Below are 15690 nucleotides of genomic sequence, written 5' to 3'. Positions count from 1 at the left end.
CATTTTTAAGGTTGTGGTGGATAAAGCAATCCATGGCCTGCCTTTCACCTCCAGCCACGTACACTCTGAAAACCCCAAAGCCATCATGCTACAAGAGCACTTCCACCGTCACCCGCTCGTCCCTGACGGACCACTCGGAACCTCCGGCGCTCGCAGCCAAGCGCCACCTGCTTCGCCTCATTGCCGACCAGGACCGCGGCCTCAAAACCCAATCCAACACCAAAAAACTAGCCGAAATAATCGGCGCCATCGATTCCCTGGCCGCCATCGGCCGTGGCACTGTGACCACAGACGAGACCCTCTCCGCCACATGGCGTATGCTGTGGACCACCGAGAAGGAGCAGCTCTTCATCATAAAGAATGCGCGGGTCTTCGGCACCGCCGCCGGCGACGTCTTGCAGGTAATTGATACGGCGGGGAAAAGCTTGAACAATGTCATCACTTTCCCACCAGACGGAGTGTTTTTCGTAAGGTCCGATATTCAGATTGCATCTCCTCAGAGAGTAAACTTCCAGTAAGTGAATCCACCAAAGCTTTTTCTTCTTGGTGTCTCATAAACATAAATTCAATTTTTTTATGGATTTGATTGGATTGTAAATTCGTCTGACAAAATTATTTCACAATAATTTAAAAAAGTTTTTGTTTTATTTAAAATAATTTATTGAGTAGACGATAGAGTTTTATAGAAAAATAATATCACGTGGTCAATTTTAATACATCAAATTTTTTTTAAAAAATCGAACTATTCTTTTAAATTGAAAATAATTTTATATTAATTATTTAATATTATTTAATAAAAATAAAAATAATAATAACACATACAACGTGTATATATCTTTTATTAATATAAATAAAATTTCATTTTTTATTTTAATTAAAAGCTAAATATTTGAGGTAATTTATAATTTTTTTTATAGGTTTACAAGCGCCGTACTTCGGGGCAAAGGTTGGGAATTTCCCCTGCCACCTTTTGGTCAAGGCTGGCAAGTGAACATTCTTCTTTTGGTCTTTTGTCGAATTCAGATTTGAGAGATGAATGAATTTATGGCATTTTGCGATATGATAATTTTGAGGGATATTATATATGAAATATAAATATTGATTTATTCCATGTAAAAGGCATGACCTTTATTTGTAAGGGATTTTTTAAGGGAAAAAGTTGTTTTTTTTTTAAATAAAATTTGAAAGAGAAGTTTGTCTAAGTTGAGTCTCGAATCTCGTACCTCGTATCAAACTTGAAATCTCAAATGAGTCATAAGACATCGACGGACATTAGTTTAGTTAAACAAAAGATTACGATGGTTTACTTGTAATTTGTTTCCGAATGAAGTGATGTTATTTTGGACAGGTTCGAATCTTATTACATGGATGATGAAATTCGGGTGGTGAAAGATATCAGACAAGACTATCTTGTGGTTGAGCGTGCTCCTTATTCTTGGAAAGAATGAGAATATATTATATTTTTAAAATCGATTTGTTTTAGTGTTTTTTAATTATATAAATAATATAATGTTTTTTCTTTCCTTGGTTAATCGTTTTTTTTTGGACTCCTATTAACTTGGAGATCGAGGTATTATATATATTTTATTTAAATTACTCATAATTTTTTCCTTTTTATTTTTATTAAGAAGACATTTAATAACTAATTTACAAAAAAAAATTAAAGAGTTATATTTTTTGTTTATTATTAACTCGATTTGAATATATGGTGATACTCGAGAAAACTGAACTTACCATACTCATACTAGTGGAAACCAAAAAAATGTTAAAATTATAGTTCGAGCTTGAATGTGGACTTTAAAATCTATAATAAATTTTATTTCGAGTTGGGTTGAGCCGTGGTCGTTTACATCGGAAGATTAATATTTCTTAGATGGAGTTGTATAACTCGTTGTAATTGTAAAATGAATAGGCATGATTATTTTTTTGTTGAGCTCTATTTTATAAATTCAATCTCACTCAATTTTAAGGGTAATTTTGTATATATACATTATTTCACCATTAAAAACTAATGAAAGAGGGCATATGTGACGCATCTACAAATCATTATTATTTTTAATTTGATCATATAATATTAAACAATTAATACGAAATTAGAAATAGAAATATAACATATATGAATAATAAATAACTAGCTAACCATATAATATCTGTGTAAAAATAATGACTATTACGCATATGAATCATTATCATTAATATATATTAGTAAAAGATACACATGCGTTTTGTTATTATTATTTTTAATTTGATTAAATAATATTAAACAATTAACACGAAATTATTTTCAATTTAGAAAAATTTGTTTGATTTAAAAGAGAAATTTTGTTTAGATTTTTTTATATATTAAATATGAAGTGATTTGAGGGGGTTTTCAGTAGGGTTAGAAAGATACTTATGAAATTAAATATTTTGATTTTCTCTAAGATAGTTACTCTAAGGATCTCACACTTAATAATATAGTATAGATAATATAGATGGTTGATTCTTTTGTTAAAGTTTTTAATTATTATTTGGATAACAATAATGATATTATGTTAAGTATGTAATTTGTAAAGATAATATGTTAATTTTTAACTATGATTAAATATTGTAGTTTTATTAAATTATATAAAATGCATTATTTATCTAAATGAATAAGATATTTTCATAAAAATTAATTGATGTCACACAATCGGATCACTAAATATCAAAAGACTGGCTAGTTTTGATTATCTAGGAAGATATACATTATTTTTTGTTAATTATTAAATTTGAAAATAAATAAATTAAATGGAACCTGAACCGTATAAGCAACCGGTTCCGAATCTTACCTATATCGAACCGAGTCGATGCTAAATAGAGGCCATTTCACGTTTAGCCCGCAGAGTAAGATGGCGTCGGCGCTGAAATCCACCATACTCCGCCACGTTAGGGTTCCCATTGGCGGAACTCTAAACTTTAACTACTCCAGACTGACGGCCAATCGATCGATGTCGTCACACGGCGATGATCACCTCGACAAGCAACAAGTGGTCGATCGAGTGCTCGACATCGTGAAGAGCTTCCCCAAAGTTGACCCCTCCAAGGTCTTGATTCCTCCTCTTTTGCACTTCGTTTTTTGTGTTAAGAGAAAAAAGTTATTTATTTTTATTGCGGTACAATATACTCTGATTATGCCTGTTTAAGATTTGACGAGGAATTTTAAAAATTAGTCTACATTACGAAAAATGTAGAGTAGTATCTGAGGTGATTATAAAAAAAAATAGAATTTGTTGATTAAACTGGGGAATTTAGTGATTTTAATTTCCAAAGACAACTGGGAGCACAATCCATTATATTCCATTGCATCTCCAGTCGCTCTAAGCAACAACTTAAAGAATTTTGAAAGTGCGAGAATCAAGCCAAATTGTTAAATCAGTCTGGCTTGGAGTCTTCGGTCACCGTTGTTAGTCAAACCCTGGAAATTAGAATTTTAATGCCTTCGCCCTTTTTGTCTGAATAATTGCTGCACAAGCGGAGTTTTTCTTGTGCCGCAGGAGCCTGTAGGCTCATTTATCGGTCAACTCCGCCATTTCTGGCGAGGCACTCACAATTGAAAATGAGTCCTCTTGACCTTCCCGTCCCTCATTTGCCAGAATTAAAACATACACTCTAAATTCGTTCACATCACGTGTCCATCTTGCAACTTATTATCACAAGTAATACTCTCTTCAACTTTACACGCAGAGAGTTCTGCACCACCAGCCATCTGTTGCTATTATGCAAATTCAGCTCGCTGATCTTGGAAAGAAGATGACCGAAAACTTTTGAGGATATTATCCTTGAAACAAGTGAAGAACCCTAGCTGGTTATTTAGTTCCGTCAATTGACACCATTTTGTCGCTGCTCTATCCATGTGAACCAAGTAGACAAACATAATCCAAACTTTAATCCAATTAGTGAAAGCTTGTATAATTGCATTAGAATAACCGAAAATTCATTGTCATTGACATAACTGATGCATTTTATATCAAAATAAGTAAAATCTCAAAATTCAAAAGTTTGGCAACTTAAACAATAAAATTGCCAATATAAATATAGTTTACCTTCGTGTAACCTCAGAATTGTCCATTTTCACTCTTAAGCAACTTTTGGTTTACTAGATAAACATAGCATTGGTAATTAGTCGGTTATCATCTCGCATTTGGTTGCTCTTATTCCAGCTGTAATGATATGTAGAGCCAGACCTGTAGACTTTATTCACACAAATGTCTTAGTAATTTATCACATGCAGACAATAGTGATATTTCATCACTCTTCTGCACACACCTGCATTACCCCATATAACTGCATTATTGCCTCTTTCAGCTCACATGGAATTGGCAACAAAAACCTAAATTCAGACTCAACAATCTCTCTTTCTCACCATCACCATGGGCAATGCCAAAATTTAGCACATCTTTTATGCAAAATCTTAAAACAGAGAGAGAAAGTGGGACTAAAAAGTAAGTTATATAGAATTAATTGGGGTTGGCTCATAGAGGAGTGCTTATGGACGGTTAAGCACAGACAATAATCTATAAAAGTCATTTTCCTTCTTTAAAAAATGACATTTGTATCAAAAGATCTCCATACTTCATTTCAAGAGATCAACAATGTCATAGTAATTTGCATAACTAAATTTGAGATTCATAACACTATCATTACTTTGACATAACAAACATATATCAATTGGTTTTTCAGTGTTCTAAAACTCGGGCTAGGCGACCGCCTAGGCGTTAGGCACCGCTTGACCGCACCGAAAAGGTTCTAGGCGGCCAGCCTATGCGGCAAGGGCGCCTAGGCGGGTCTAGGCTGGCCTAGGCGTTTAAAGTTTTTTGGGAAATTTTTTTTGGGCTTTTAATTTTTGAAAGCCGAATTAAACTAGAACATGACATAAGAAAGAATTATAGGCTCGTGCTTTTAATTTTTTGGGATTAAAAGCCCAATTAAAATCACGATTTGTTAGATTGCGCTTGCCCTAACATGCCACTCTCGTCTTCTTTATGTGTTTACTTCTGCACACATATGAAAATCGAACTAGACCCTAATTTATTTTGCTATTTTGATTTCTTTTGCATTGCCTATTATTCTGATCCGCCTTAAGCAAGAGGAATGAACCAGGTGTCAATTGGATTTTAACAAAGTTTGGGCTAAAATTTAGTCTAAGAACCATTATCCGCCTAGCGACGCCTAGTCCCCGTCTAGGCAGCCTAGGCTCTATGCACTAGTCTGGTGCCCGACTAGTGCCTAACGAATTTTAGAACCATGGTTTTTTTTTTGTTGAATAATTTGATATTTTCTCAACTATCTACTTCTCAACGAGAGCATCCATGATAGAAACTCATTTCCTATGGAGAAGTTCAGGCATATTCGACCCTTCATGCGGTTGTTCTTACTCAATGAACAATTGTGATACTGCTAGAACTTTCATTTTGCATATCACAATTTTGCTATCCACGTGTGATATGCTTCTGTGTTTCTGTAAAAATTTTGTGAGTTTGATGTTACGCCTTTTTGCAGTGAATCCAGTGATTATCATTATAATCAGCAATACTGTAAATTATGAGCAGAAGTTTCATAATTTTTCCATTCCACATTCTTCAGGTGACTCCTGATGTTCATTTTCAGAAAGATCTGGGATTGGATAGCTTAGACACTGTCGAGATTGTAATGGCCATTGAGGAAGAGTTCAAGCTTGAAATTCCTGACAAGGAAGCTGATAAAATCGACTCCTGCTCTCTTGCAATTGAATATGTTTACAGCCATCCAATGGCTAGCTAAGTTATTCTGGATTTTTATGTTCTGAATCTTCATCTATCAAAGTCTCAATGACATTTGAAATTGCATGCAGTTTTATTTGACTCAGGGGTGTTGTATAAATTTGATCCAGGGATGAGAAATAATATGTCCTTGTTCGACAAACAGGGGCCCCAAAACGGAATGTTAATGTTTCTCCTTTTGGCATGGAAGATCAATGCTGTTCCTGATTTGTTGACTAATTTTTCATAATGAAAGCTGAAATTTCAGCAAGAATCAAGAAAAGTGGGTGGTTATGCATCTGTTCATTCTGTAGTTCTTTAGTTCATTCTCGATAAACTTGCCTCGGGTAGTTAATGAGCCGAATGTTAGTTTGAAAGGTAGATGCAACTACTGGCATATTTCATGTTTAGATACAGTTATTGTATTGGTCTTAGCTGTGAGATTTTAGGCCTACAAATTGCATGTTTAGACCAATTTCAGTATGATCAAGACACAGACTTGCATCTATCATTCAAGGCTCTGATAAGGATGGGATACCAATTTAATGTCTCATTGCAATTAGGGGTGCGAAAGAATTGAATGAGTTATGTAATTAAGAGTGCAAGTGATTGAATCAAGTTGGATGTTAAGAAAAAATTAAGACACGAAATCGAGTTTGATTCGAAGCTAGATTGTTACATATAATTTGGCTTGAGTTTGTTTTGAATTAGAGCTCAAATTCGAGCTTGTGAATAGTAGCTCGAAAATAAAGATGGGACGTCACAATGGATACGGAAACATCTTACACACAAACACAAAAACAAGACTATCTATTTATTTAAGATGCCAGAAAAATTCGATAAGACGTATCAACTACTCAAATAACCATGAAATAGCTAATATACATACTTACCAAATGTAGCAGTGGTTTCCCCTTCTTGCACATTACCGTTTCCTGTCACAACAGTTTTGTCTATGCCATCGCCAACCAACACAATGTTCTTCAAATCCCTAACGATCTCAACCTTCTCATTACACATGCCCGATTTCACGTATGTTATCGCTCTTTCGGGACGATTTTCACGCATTCCAACAAGTGCCACGATTGCTTCGTTGATCGTCGTATAGTTAACGGAGCCATCCTGAGCAACTACGAGATCAGCCTTTGAATTGGCCGTGTTCCAATATGTTAGTGGCCTTCCTCCACCCCTGAATTATAATGTTAAAAGGGATTGGACATTCATTTATGAAATCTACGTAAGAACTTGGTTTACCCCACGTGACAAGACCTCTAATATAAGATGTTTTTATAAAAATTTTAAATAAATTTTTTGTTATACTATTAAAATAAATTAAAGGAAAACGACATTTTTTAATGACTTATTTGTTGTTAATTTTTAATTTTAATCCACTGTCTTTGTGTTTTTAGTCATTTCCCAAAAATTTTAGTTTTAATTAATAAGTTATCTTTGTATTTTAGTTTTAATAATGTTTTTCAACTCGGGCCGCCGCCGCCACCGCCCACCACACAACTGTTATGGCTGGTCACACCATCATCGTGGCTACAAGTCTCAGCCTGAACTATCCAGGCCAACCTCGGCTCCACGTCTCGTACATCTCCGAGCAATCACTCCCGGGCCGAACCGCCTGATATCAGCCCAAGTAGCTATTGCATGCAGCATCTCCTCTCTCACCATTTTCACCACTTCCAGCTCTTCCCTACAAGAAACATTAACACTTGAGCAGAAGCAAGCAGAAGAAGGAGGAAGATGGAAGAAAAAGGAAACATTTCCTCCCTTGATTTGATCGAATCAATGCAAAGATAATTTATTGAATGTGATCGATATATAAATTGATGCATGAAAATACTATTTTTTCATCAGCTAATTTGTTTTTTAATTTTAAAAATAAATTATGCTAATTGCAAATTGTTAAATTTTTTTACATTGGACGCGTATTTTTTTTAAAGTTAATTATTACATGACAATTAGTAAAATTATTTATTTGTTTATTTAAAAAACAAATCGAAGCTTTTATTCACACTTTATATTTTTATTTCATATAACTAGAAGCTAGAGTTTTTAAACTAAAAGCTAGAGTTCCATAAAAATTGTGTCTCAAAACAAATAATCACAACAATATCGTTGATTTAATAAAGATTGTAAGGCAAATAAAATAAGTCCAATCCANTAATTAAAATATAATTATAAGAAATAGTGACAAACTATACTGTAATTTTGGTATATGAATTAAAAAAATAAATAAGAAAAACAAAAGAAAAAAAAAGTCAAGTAAGAATTGAATCTACTGCCTAATGTTTAGAAAACTAAGGATCTATCCGCTAAGCTATAAGTGACTTGCTTTAAAATTTTAACAACTGACGAATAATTCATAATTTAAAACGTTTTGACATATATCGCACGAACTAATGTATATTTTAAAAATAAAATAATTATAAACATTTTGTCACACATGGTACGATTTATCATATATTTTGAAAGATTTACTTGCGTTATTATTTTTAATTATAAATTTTGGTGAAATGTACTACATGTCGAGTCATAGTTTGAATGGTGAAATTTAATTTTTATATAAGTAAAAGATAAGCAATTTTAAAATGTGAAATTTAATTTTTATATAAGTAATAGATAAGCAATTTTAAAATGTGAAATTAAATGTACATGTCATAAATAAATCATCAGTTCTTTGCTATACCCAAATTGCATCTCATCTCCCAGGAAACCGGTGGAATCGCACAGATCCGGCGGCAATGGATGCTCTGCAGGAGTCAGGCTGGGATGAGCTGAGGAAAGAGGCCAGGAAAACTGAAGGCGATCTCGATGTGAAGCTCTCCTCTTATGCTAAGCTCGGTGCTCGCTTCACACAAGGAGGTGAGTATTTCTCGTTGTTCGATCCTCTGGCCTGTCGATTTTCTTGCTGGAATTCTTTCGTTGTTCGTTGACTATTTTTTCTTCCCTTGGTGTAAGTTCTGGTCTTGCTATAGTTATGAGAAGTGTTGTGTGGGACGTTCTGTATGTGGATTATGGACTTGTGATTGCCCGATCGGTTTGAGTTCTGATCAATTTTTTTCCCTCATTGCTATTTGGACGTTGGTAAATGAATTTAATTTAAGTATTTTGGATTTAAATGGGGCTGCATTGGCGTGATTTGGACTGGGGTGATGGAATTTAGGGCTAAAGACTCCTAGTGTGAGTTGGTTATTTGTGCTATCTGTGACCAAATTGGGAGAATATAATTCTAGCTTTTTGGCTCTTGAAACACTTGCTTTGTAAATTCATGTTTATCATCTAGCGTGGTGCTTGTGTTTCTGATGCTTTCATGGGTTCCCAGGTTACATGGATGCTAGTTCACCGACTATTGGGTCCAGCAGGTCATGGAAGTCTATGGAAATGGAGATTCAATCATTACTTGAGAAGCTTCTGGATATAAATGATTCGATGAGTAGATGTGCTGCATCTGCTGCTCAGACTACTTCAGTCACTCAAAAACTTGCAAGACATAGGGACATACTACATGAGTTTACCCAGGTTGTTTACTGTTACTTGTTATCCGGGTTGTTTTAACTGTGATATTTTGATTTGCACTTATAGCCTTTGATCTGTATACTAAGCAACAAGAAGAATAAAATGGGGGAATGATGTTCGCTTTTGCTATTCTATTGCCTTCTCTACTTAAAACCACAGTGAAATACAGAGCAGCTACTTTCGGAGTTGAGATGCTCATATCGTCCTAAGTGGATGTTCACTAACCTTTTTGTGATCTTTGCCTAATTATTTTGTAATCTAAATGTGGAAAATATTCAGAATTGGTCCAAGGACAGTCTACTTCGTTGGATACTCATCAAACACTAGTACCATTTATGTTGCATCTACATATTTGTATGTCGTAGGTTAATATATTGTACTGCTTATCTTGAAAAGGTTGTTGATCTCTCATTCCTGAGAGAAATCTCTAGGCTTGAAGTACTTAACTGTGCAAAGGTGCACGGGTTGTGGTTCTGTGCTAGAGAACTTGCTGCGACCACCCTTTCAATTCTGAGAAATGACTAATAAAAATACCAATAGACAATATTAATTAAGAGAGATCAAGTCCCTGGATATTAAGAGCATATTTCGTTGTGTTTGGATATGTAAATAAAGAAATTGCACAACTCCAACAAGGAAAAAATGGTCCCAGAGCCCTCGTCCTCTACAAGCGAACATTTTCTCCTATCCTTGGCACCTGCTAGCCTTTAATAAAAAAAAGTGTCCCTGCTACGTGATGCTTACATACATATTAAATTATTTTTGTGTAAAATATCTAGATCATCGTCGTAACATATTCTCGCTAGTTATGAGGTCGACTACATAGATACTAGTTTTCTAAATTAAGCGATTTTTCTAAATGTCATATCTTAAAACAAGATCTAGATATCATCCATAACTACTTTTATTGAATTTTTTCAATTCTACTCCTTCCATTGACCTACCAATCTAAGATATATCGGATTGGAGCCGTGTCCCTTGCTATGCGATGCTTACAAATATATTAAATTATTTTCGTGTGAAATAATTTTTGTATAAAATATCTAGATATTATAATAAAATTAAGTTTTTTACTAAACATGGCTTTTTAATGATTTTAATGTTATGTGTGATATAATTATTTAAAAACTCAAAAGTACAGATAAAAATAGAAAATATTTTATTAAGATATGTTAGTTATAAATTAGATAAAAATCTACTAAAAGAGGTTGTTATGATATTTTTATTAAATTGATATAAATATTTTTATAATTTGAGAATATGATTTGGTTTATCAAAAAACACACAATGACATCAAAGTTAGTTACTTTAAACCTTTCAAAATTAACAATATAATATAGATATAACAGAATGTCCCCTTCTAACTAGCCCTCACTTTTTCATTTTTTTCGCTTCACGTGCTTTTCTAGTGTACTCAATGTAACCTACTTCTCTTAGCTGGTCTGGATCTTCATTCTCCAACTCACTCCTGACCCAATTGATCTGGGCCCATAACAGAACTTTTGTGATCTATTTGCATCTGCAGTTCAAGGAGACCTTGATAAGTTTTTAACCGACGAATGCTTATAGATCTGTCATTTTTCATTTAAAATCAATGAAGGATGTATGGTCCACTGGCTTGCACCACAGTACTAGTGGCACCTATCTTGTTTTGACTATATCCAACAATGAACTTAATATCCTTCTCCTTTTTTTCCAAAACTTGTTTTTACATTGTTGGTGTGAAGTGAATTTCGCATGGTTCCTATTTTTATCTCTACAATTGATTTAAAGTTGCTATGTCTTATTTTTGGAAAATTTTAGGATTCTATGACTGATTATTTTTAATCTATTTGGTGAATGGGTCTCTGAAAATGATTTGCTGGATCCTTGTATTAGCTTTTATGTTTGTGGAATTGACTTCAGATACTCTGTAGGAATTTAAGCGTATTAAGGGAAATATTATCTCAATGAAGGAACATGCAGAGCTTCTCAGTTCTGTGAGAGATGATATTAGTGAATACAAGGTGAGAAATCTAAGATTTCTTGATTTCTGTTTGTGACAAAATTGTTTCCAAATGCCTTTGATAGCTGCAAGCTTTATTTTATGCAGGCATCTGGGAGTGGATCTCCAAGAATGCAGTTACTAAGGGAAAGAGCAGCCATACATGGTAGCGTATCTCATGTAAGATTTTAAAACTTCTTATTATGGCATTAACATTTTCATCAGGAATTTGGTGACAGAATAGACAACTTGTTTGTGATGGTTGAAAATGAATTGGTATTTAGAGGAGCTTCCACAATGTTATGGATTTGGCTGTCCATACTGTATTGCGAAGAAAGCTAATGTCTATATTGGCTGTGAGGAACAACAGATAATTATAAGCATCAAATCCTTCTGGATTTATTGGATGGGGAACAACTATATGTGAATCAGAACCCCAACTTTCATATTCTGAATTCATTACCACAATGCATGATATCATCCGCTCCAAATTCATATTAACATCCATTCAGAATTCATATTTACTGGTCAGAATTCATATATAGACAAATATAAATCAATCTGAATTCCTATAAATTTCGTATAAAAATATCACGGGCCACCAGAATTCAATTGGTGTTCCCGAACAATCAGTAAAGAGATGTTACAATAGCAACCAAAAAAGAATATAATCCTTAGGATATCCTTGGTATCTCCCCTCGCTCTGTTATACTGACTATAACCTTAGAACACATACTACCTTGGCTCTAATTTAGTACAAGTTATCTGAATAACAATATCGTTAAAGCAACATCGACTTGCAATAACTAATGACCCCACATTACAACTCATTATTCTCTAATGAAGACATCATCATTCCCATTCCTACTCTTGACAATGTATTCTCGTCACAAGATTGCTAAAAAACACACAGTTTGTTGCTTTCAAAACCAGCCATACATTTCATAATAATAATGCTCCTAATTTGCATTATCAAGATAGTTTCGAACCATCCCTTAGCTTTGCCGAGTTCTTTGAATGGGATTACTACTCAATTTTCTATATACAATTGTCCTCAGCATATTTGAACATCTGTATGATTGTAGAACCAGCATGAATGGATGTTGCTACTATATGTTATCTGATTTGATTGTTGGTTGTCCATATATTTTTATACATAAACACATAGATCGTAACATAAAAACATAAATGCACCTGTAAGCCCAGATGCTCAACTGCAGCCATGTAATTTACTTCTTGAAAGACCTTTTTGAAGTAATGTTACAACATGAAAGTTGATTACTATGATTTTGAATTACCGACACGATCCTCGTTAACTATTATATGTAGCCATACCATATTTACCACAGTATCAACATGCTATTGTCATCTCAATATTTACAGTTCAAACATTTGCAAGTAAAGAACTACCTCAATGTAGCCCTGCAATTCAACAAACCGACCCCAATGATTTTTAATGCTAACCCGGATACAACCTGTAATTCCCAATCATGTCAACAATTTTATCATATGAACATAAACTTCGATCTCTTGTATCCAATCTTATAGTAACAGGTATTGAAATCTCACTTAGGTAACATTTTTGACAAGAAATAAATATTTCTGTCCGTGTAGAACTCACTGTTATGAAAGGCAAGCGCCTGGAATGACTGGACACAGCAATTGAAAGCAGCGCTCACAGGGTAAGGGTCGAAGCATAACTTTTAGAAGAAGGTGACTTTTTAATCAGAAATTAAAAATCTAAAAGCATGTTGTAAGTACGAAACAAAAAATCTGAAGCCCTACTACAAGGAATTAGAATATGTTGTTGGTTTGGCCTTGGGATTGACAATCAGAAAGAATATTAGATTTTAAATCTTAACCTTTGATCTTTCTTCTTTTCTCTTAATTCTGATATGAAATACGTGTATCTGAATTATCCTTCCTTTTGGTATTGGATTAAATGACTTTTGGCACAATTCTTCATGGCATCTCTGCGTGTGGATGTGTTTGCTCAGCCTATTCGCGGTCCTGTGTGTGCATATTCTGGTTGTATTTAGATTCTTGTCATTGCTTGATTCAACTCTTATCTCTTCCTCACTAGCTGAACACCTTAATATGTCATCATCATACTTATTAACTTCTGTAACACCATCAATACCGTAATTAATGAATATAAATTGTTAGGCATCACATTCAAGGTAATCGTTTCAAGCACCCTGCAGTTCTTTAACCTGGTTAAAATAGTGTTCTGCATTTCAAGTTTTTCTTTGATGTGAAATTCAATTGAAGTTCCTTTTTTTCTTGTTTACTGAGTCAAACATTTTTGAGAAGGAAAAAAAAGATTGATTTTTTTTAGTTTGAAAGACATTACAATACTAGTGTCCGTGAGGGGGTGTAAGGTTATATCGCAAACACATATGGCTCCTGAGCTGGTTGATTCACCAACTCAATAGTTTTGAGTGGGGAAGGAAAAGTTTGGAATTCTCTAAAGATATAACATTAGTCTCCTTTAGAGGTGTAAGATGAGATTCGGCTCGAGATTCTTTATGTTAAGCTCGAGCATGAGTTCAATTGTTTTTTTCAATTGACCTCGAGGCCTCGACTCATCTTACTCTTACTCAACTCTGGTGTTATTTAAATTAGTGTAATTAAATTTCATAGAATACACGTTTACTCATTGAAAGTGAAAAGAATTACTCAGAGTAGAAGAATACTATATTTGATTTGTACGAGTAAAAGTGAACTATTTTAGCTTTATAAAGTGCTATATTGTTTCTTGGATGTACCAAGTATATTATTGACTTTTGGTTGCAATATCCTTCATGCTTTCTTGTGGTCATAGCATCGATCTTCCCATCATTTGTTTGTTTATGATCCCAATTGTACTCCTAATTACACGTAAAAACGCCGTTGGCGCGTAAACATTAATAAATGGTCTTGTTAATGTTGTGTTGTTTCTTTATGGGCTCACTTGATCGAAGAAGGAATTGATTTTATCCTGTACTTATGGTGGATAAAGGATTATTCATTGTCTATATTCCCAAGAATACATACATCTCAAGTCGATTTTTGGACAATAAGATGAAATTTTTGTTACATCTGTGACTCATCCAGCAGGGATTTATTTTTGAAAAAGGAGCCTTCTTATAAATCTACCTCTTTTTGTCTGATAACATAATGAAATAACTATCATACTTTGTCCATTTCTACATTACCCGTTTCATTGTTTCCTTCTTTTAATTTACATCACCAGTTTTTGTGTGATGCTGTCTGTCATTGTTGTTGTAATGGCTATACACGCTTGTTAAGGTCGTCGTACATGTTTTTGTTTCTTAAAGGAATTTTTTACTAATCTATTACAGATTGATGATGTTATAAGTCAAGCTCAAGCTACTAGGACTGTCTTGGGTTCTCAAAGGACCTTGTTTAGTGACGTTCAAGGAAAAGTGAAACTACTCAGCGACAAGTATCCAGTGATCCGTGGTTTAATCGGTAATTTTTAAGCAACCATTGTTCGATTCTTCATATGAAAATTCATATTATCGATTATCTATCGCGACAATTGTTTTAGATTTCAACCAGATGGTTGAAAGTTCAGGTTTCCAGACTTATCCAAACAAGATTCAACTTTCAGCTTTTCTTTCTGCTAATTTCCACAGAAATTTTGAAATTTTCTTAAAATTACACTACTCAAGTATGTATCGAAGACCAATATTTGATATCGTGATCAATCGATCCTCTCAGGTTCTATAAGAAGAAAGAAGTCAAGAGACACACTCATCTTATCTGCGGTTATCGCTGCTTGTACGCTCTTTCTAATCATTTATTGGCTTTCAAAGTGAACTAGATTTTTGTTTGTCGTTGAACTCCATGTGTAGAAATATTCTCATCAAGGTTATTGATTTTTGCATGCCTATTTAGCACATTATTATTAGCCACGATATGTTTGCATATAAATTAATCTTGTTTAGCGGTAACATACCAATGCATACAAAATCAATTTATTTTATAAATTAAAAATAAAGTAGAGTAGTGTTTATAAAAGTAATCGAATATGAAGTTCAACTAGATCAAGATAATTAAATAGTAATGGTAGGTTTGGATCGATGAATTTAAGATTTTCAATTTTCACTTTATTGATTTTAAATTCTTTGACTGACTTGGAATTTAATCAAATTCATTCATCCAAACATAACATAACTTAATCGTGTGACATGACTGTGTGATCAGATTCAAGCTCTGAAGTGTCTCGACTCAAAAAAAGAATAGCCTACTACTCTTTCTTCTCTCCTTTGTAATAAAAATAAGAAATAAGCCTTTCATATTCACAATTATATATTTTTCTGAACGATTATTAATTATATTTCACATTTATATGTATCGGTATATTCCAAATTGTGATGACTGTTAATAAAATATTATCAAATTACAAGTACTTGA

General features: G+C 33.7%; 3 protein-coding genes across 3 annotated transcripts; all 3 read left to right on the top strand.

The window, feature by feature from the left end:
• On the top strand, nucleotides 1-1532 carry LOC140959809 (probable plastid-lipid-associated protein 11, chloroplastic). The gene is made up of 3 exons (XM_073417823.1): nucleotides 1-514; nucleotides 918-983; nucleotides 1349-1532. The coding sequence occupies exons 1-3, from the start codon at nucleotides 33-35 to the stop codon at nucleotides 1446-1448; spliced, it is 648 nt and encodes a 215-aa protein (XP_073273924.1). The 5' UTR covers nucleotides 1-32; the 3' UTR covers nucleotides 1449-1532.
• A 1275-nt stretch (nucleotides 1533-2807) lies between these two features.
• On the top strand, nucleotides 2808-6065 carry LOC140958321 (acyl carrier protein 1, mitochondrial). The gene is made up of 2 exons (XM_073415735.1): nucleotides 2808-3065; nucleotides 5605-6065. The coding sequence occupies exons 1-2, from the start codon at nucleotides 2829-2831 to the stop codon at nucleotides 5779-5781; spliced, it is 414 nt and encodes a 137-aa protein (XP_073271836.1). The 5' UTR covers nucleotides 2808-2828; the 3' UTR covers nucleotides 5782-6065.
• A 2357-nt stretch (nucleotides 6066-8422) lies between these two features.
• LOC140959858 (Golgi SNAP receptor complex member 1-2-like) lies at nucleotides 8423-15170 on the top strand. Its single transcript, XM_073417892.1, has 6 exons — nucleotides 8423-8630; nucleotides 9091-9287; nucleotides 11201-11290; nucleotides 11377-11448; nucleotides 14613-14742; nucleotides 14995-15170. Exons 1-6 carry the CDS (start codon nucleotides 8510-8512, stop codon nucleotides 15090-15092), a joined length of 708 nt encoding a protein of 235 aa, XP_073273993.1. The 5' UTR covers nucleotides 8423-8509; the 3' UTR covers nucleotides 15093-15170.
• Nucleotides 15171-15690: the final 520 nt, after the last annotated feature.

This window comes from Primulina huaijiensis, chromosome 15 (assembly GCF_012295235.1).
Source record: "Primulina huaijiensis isolate GDHJ02 chromosome 15, ASM1229523v2, whole genome shotgun sequence".
Classification (NCBI taxonomy): Eukaryota; Viridiplantae; Streptophyta; class Magnoliopsida; order Lamiales; family Gesneriaceae; genus Primulina; species Primulina huaijiensis.
The sequence above is the reverse complement of the archived record's forward strand: the minus strand, read 5'-3'. Positions and strand labels throughout refer to the sequence as shown.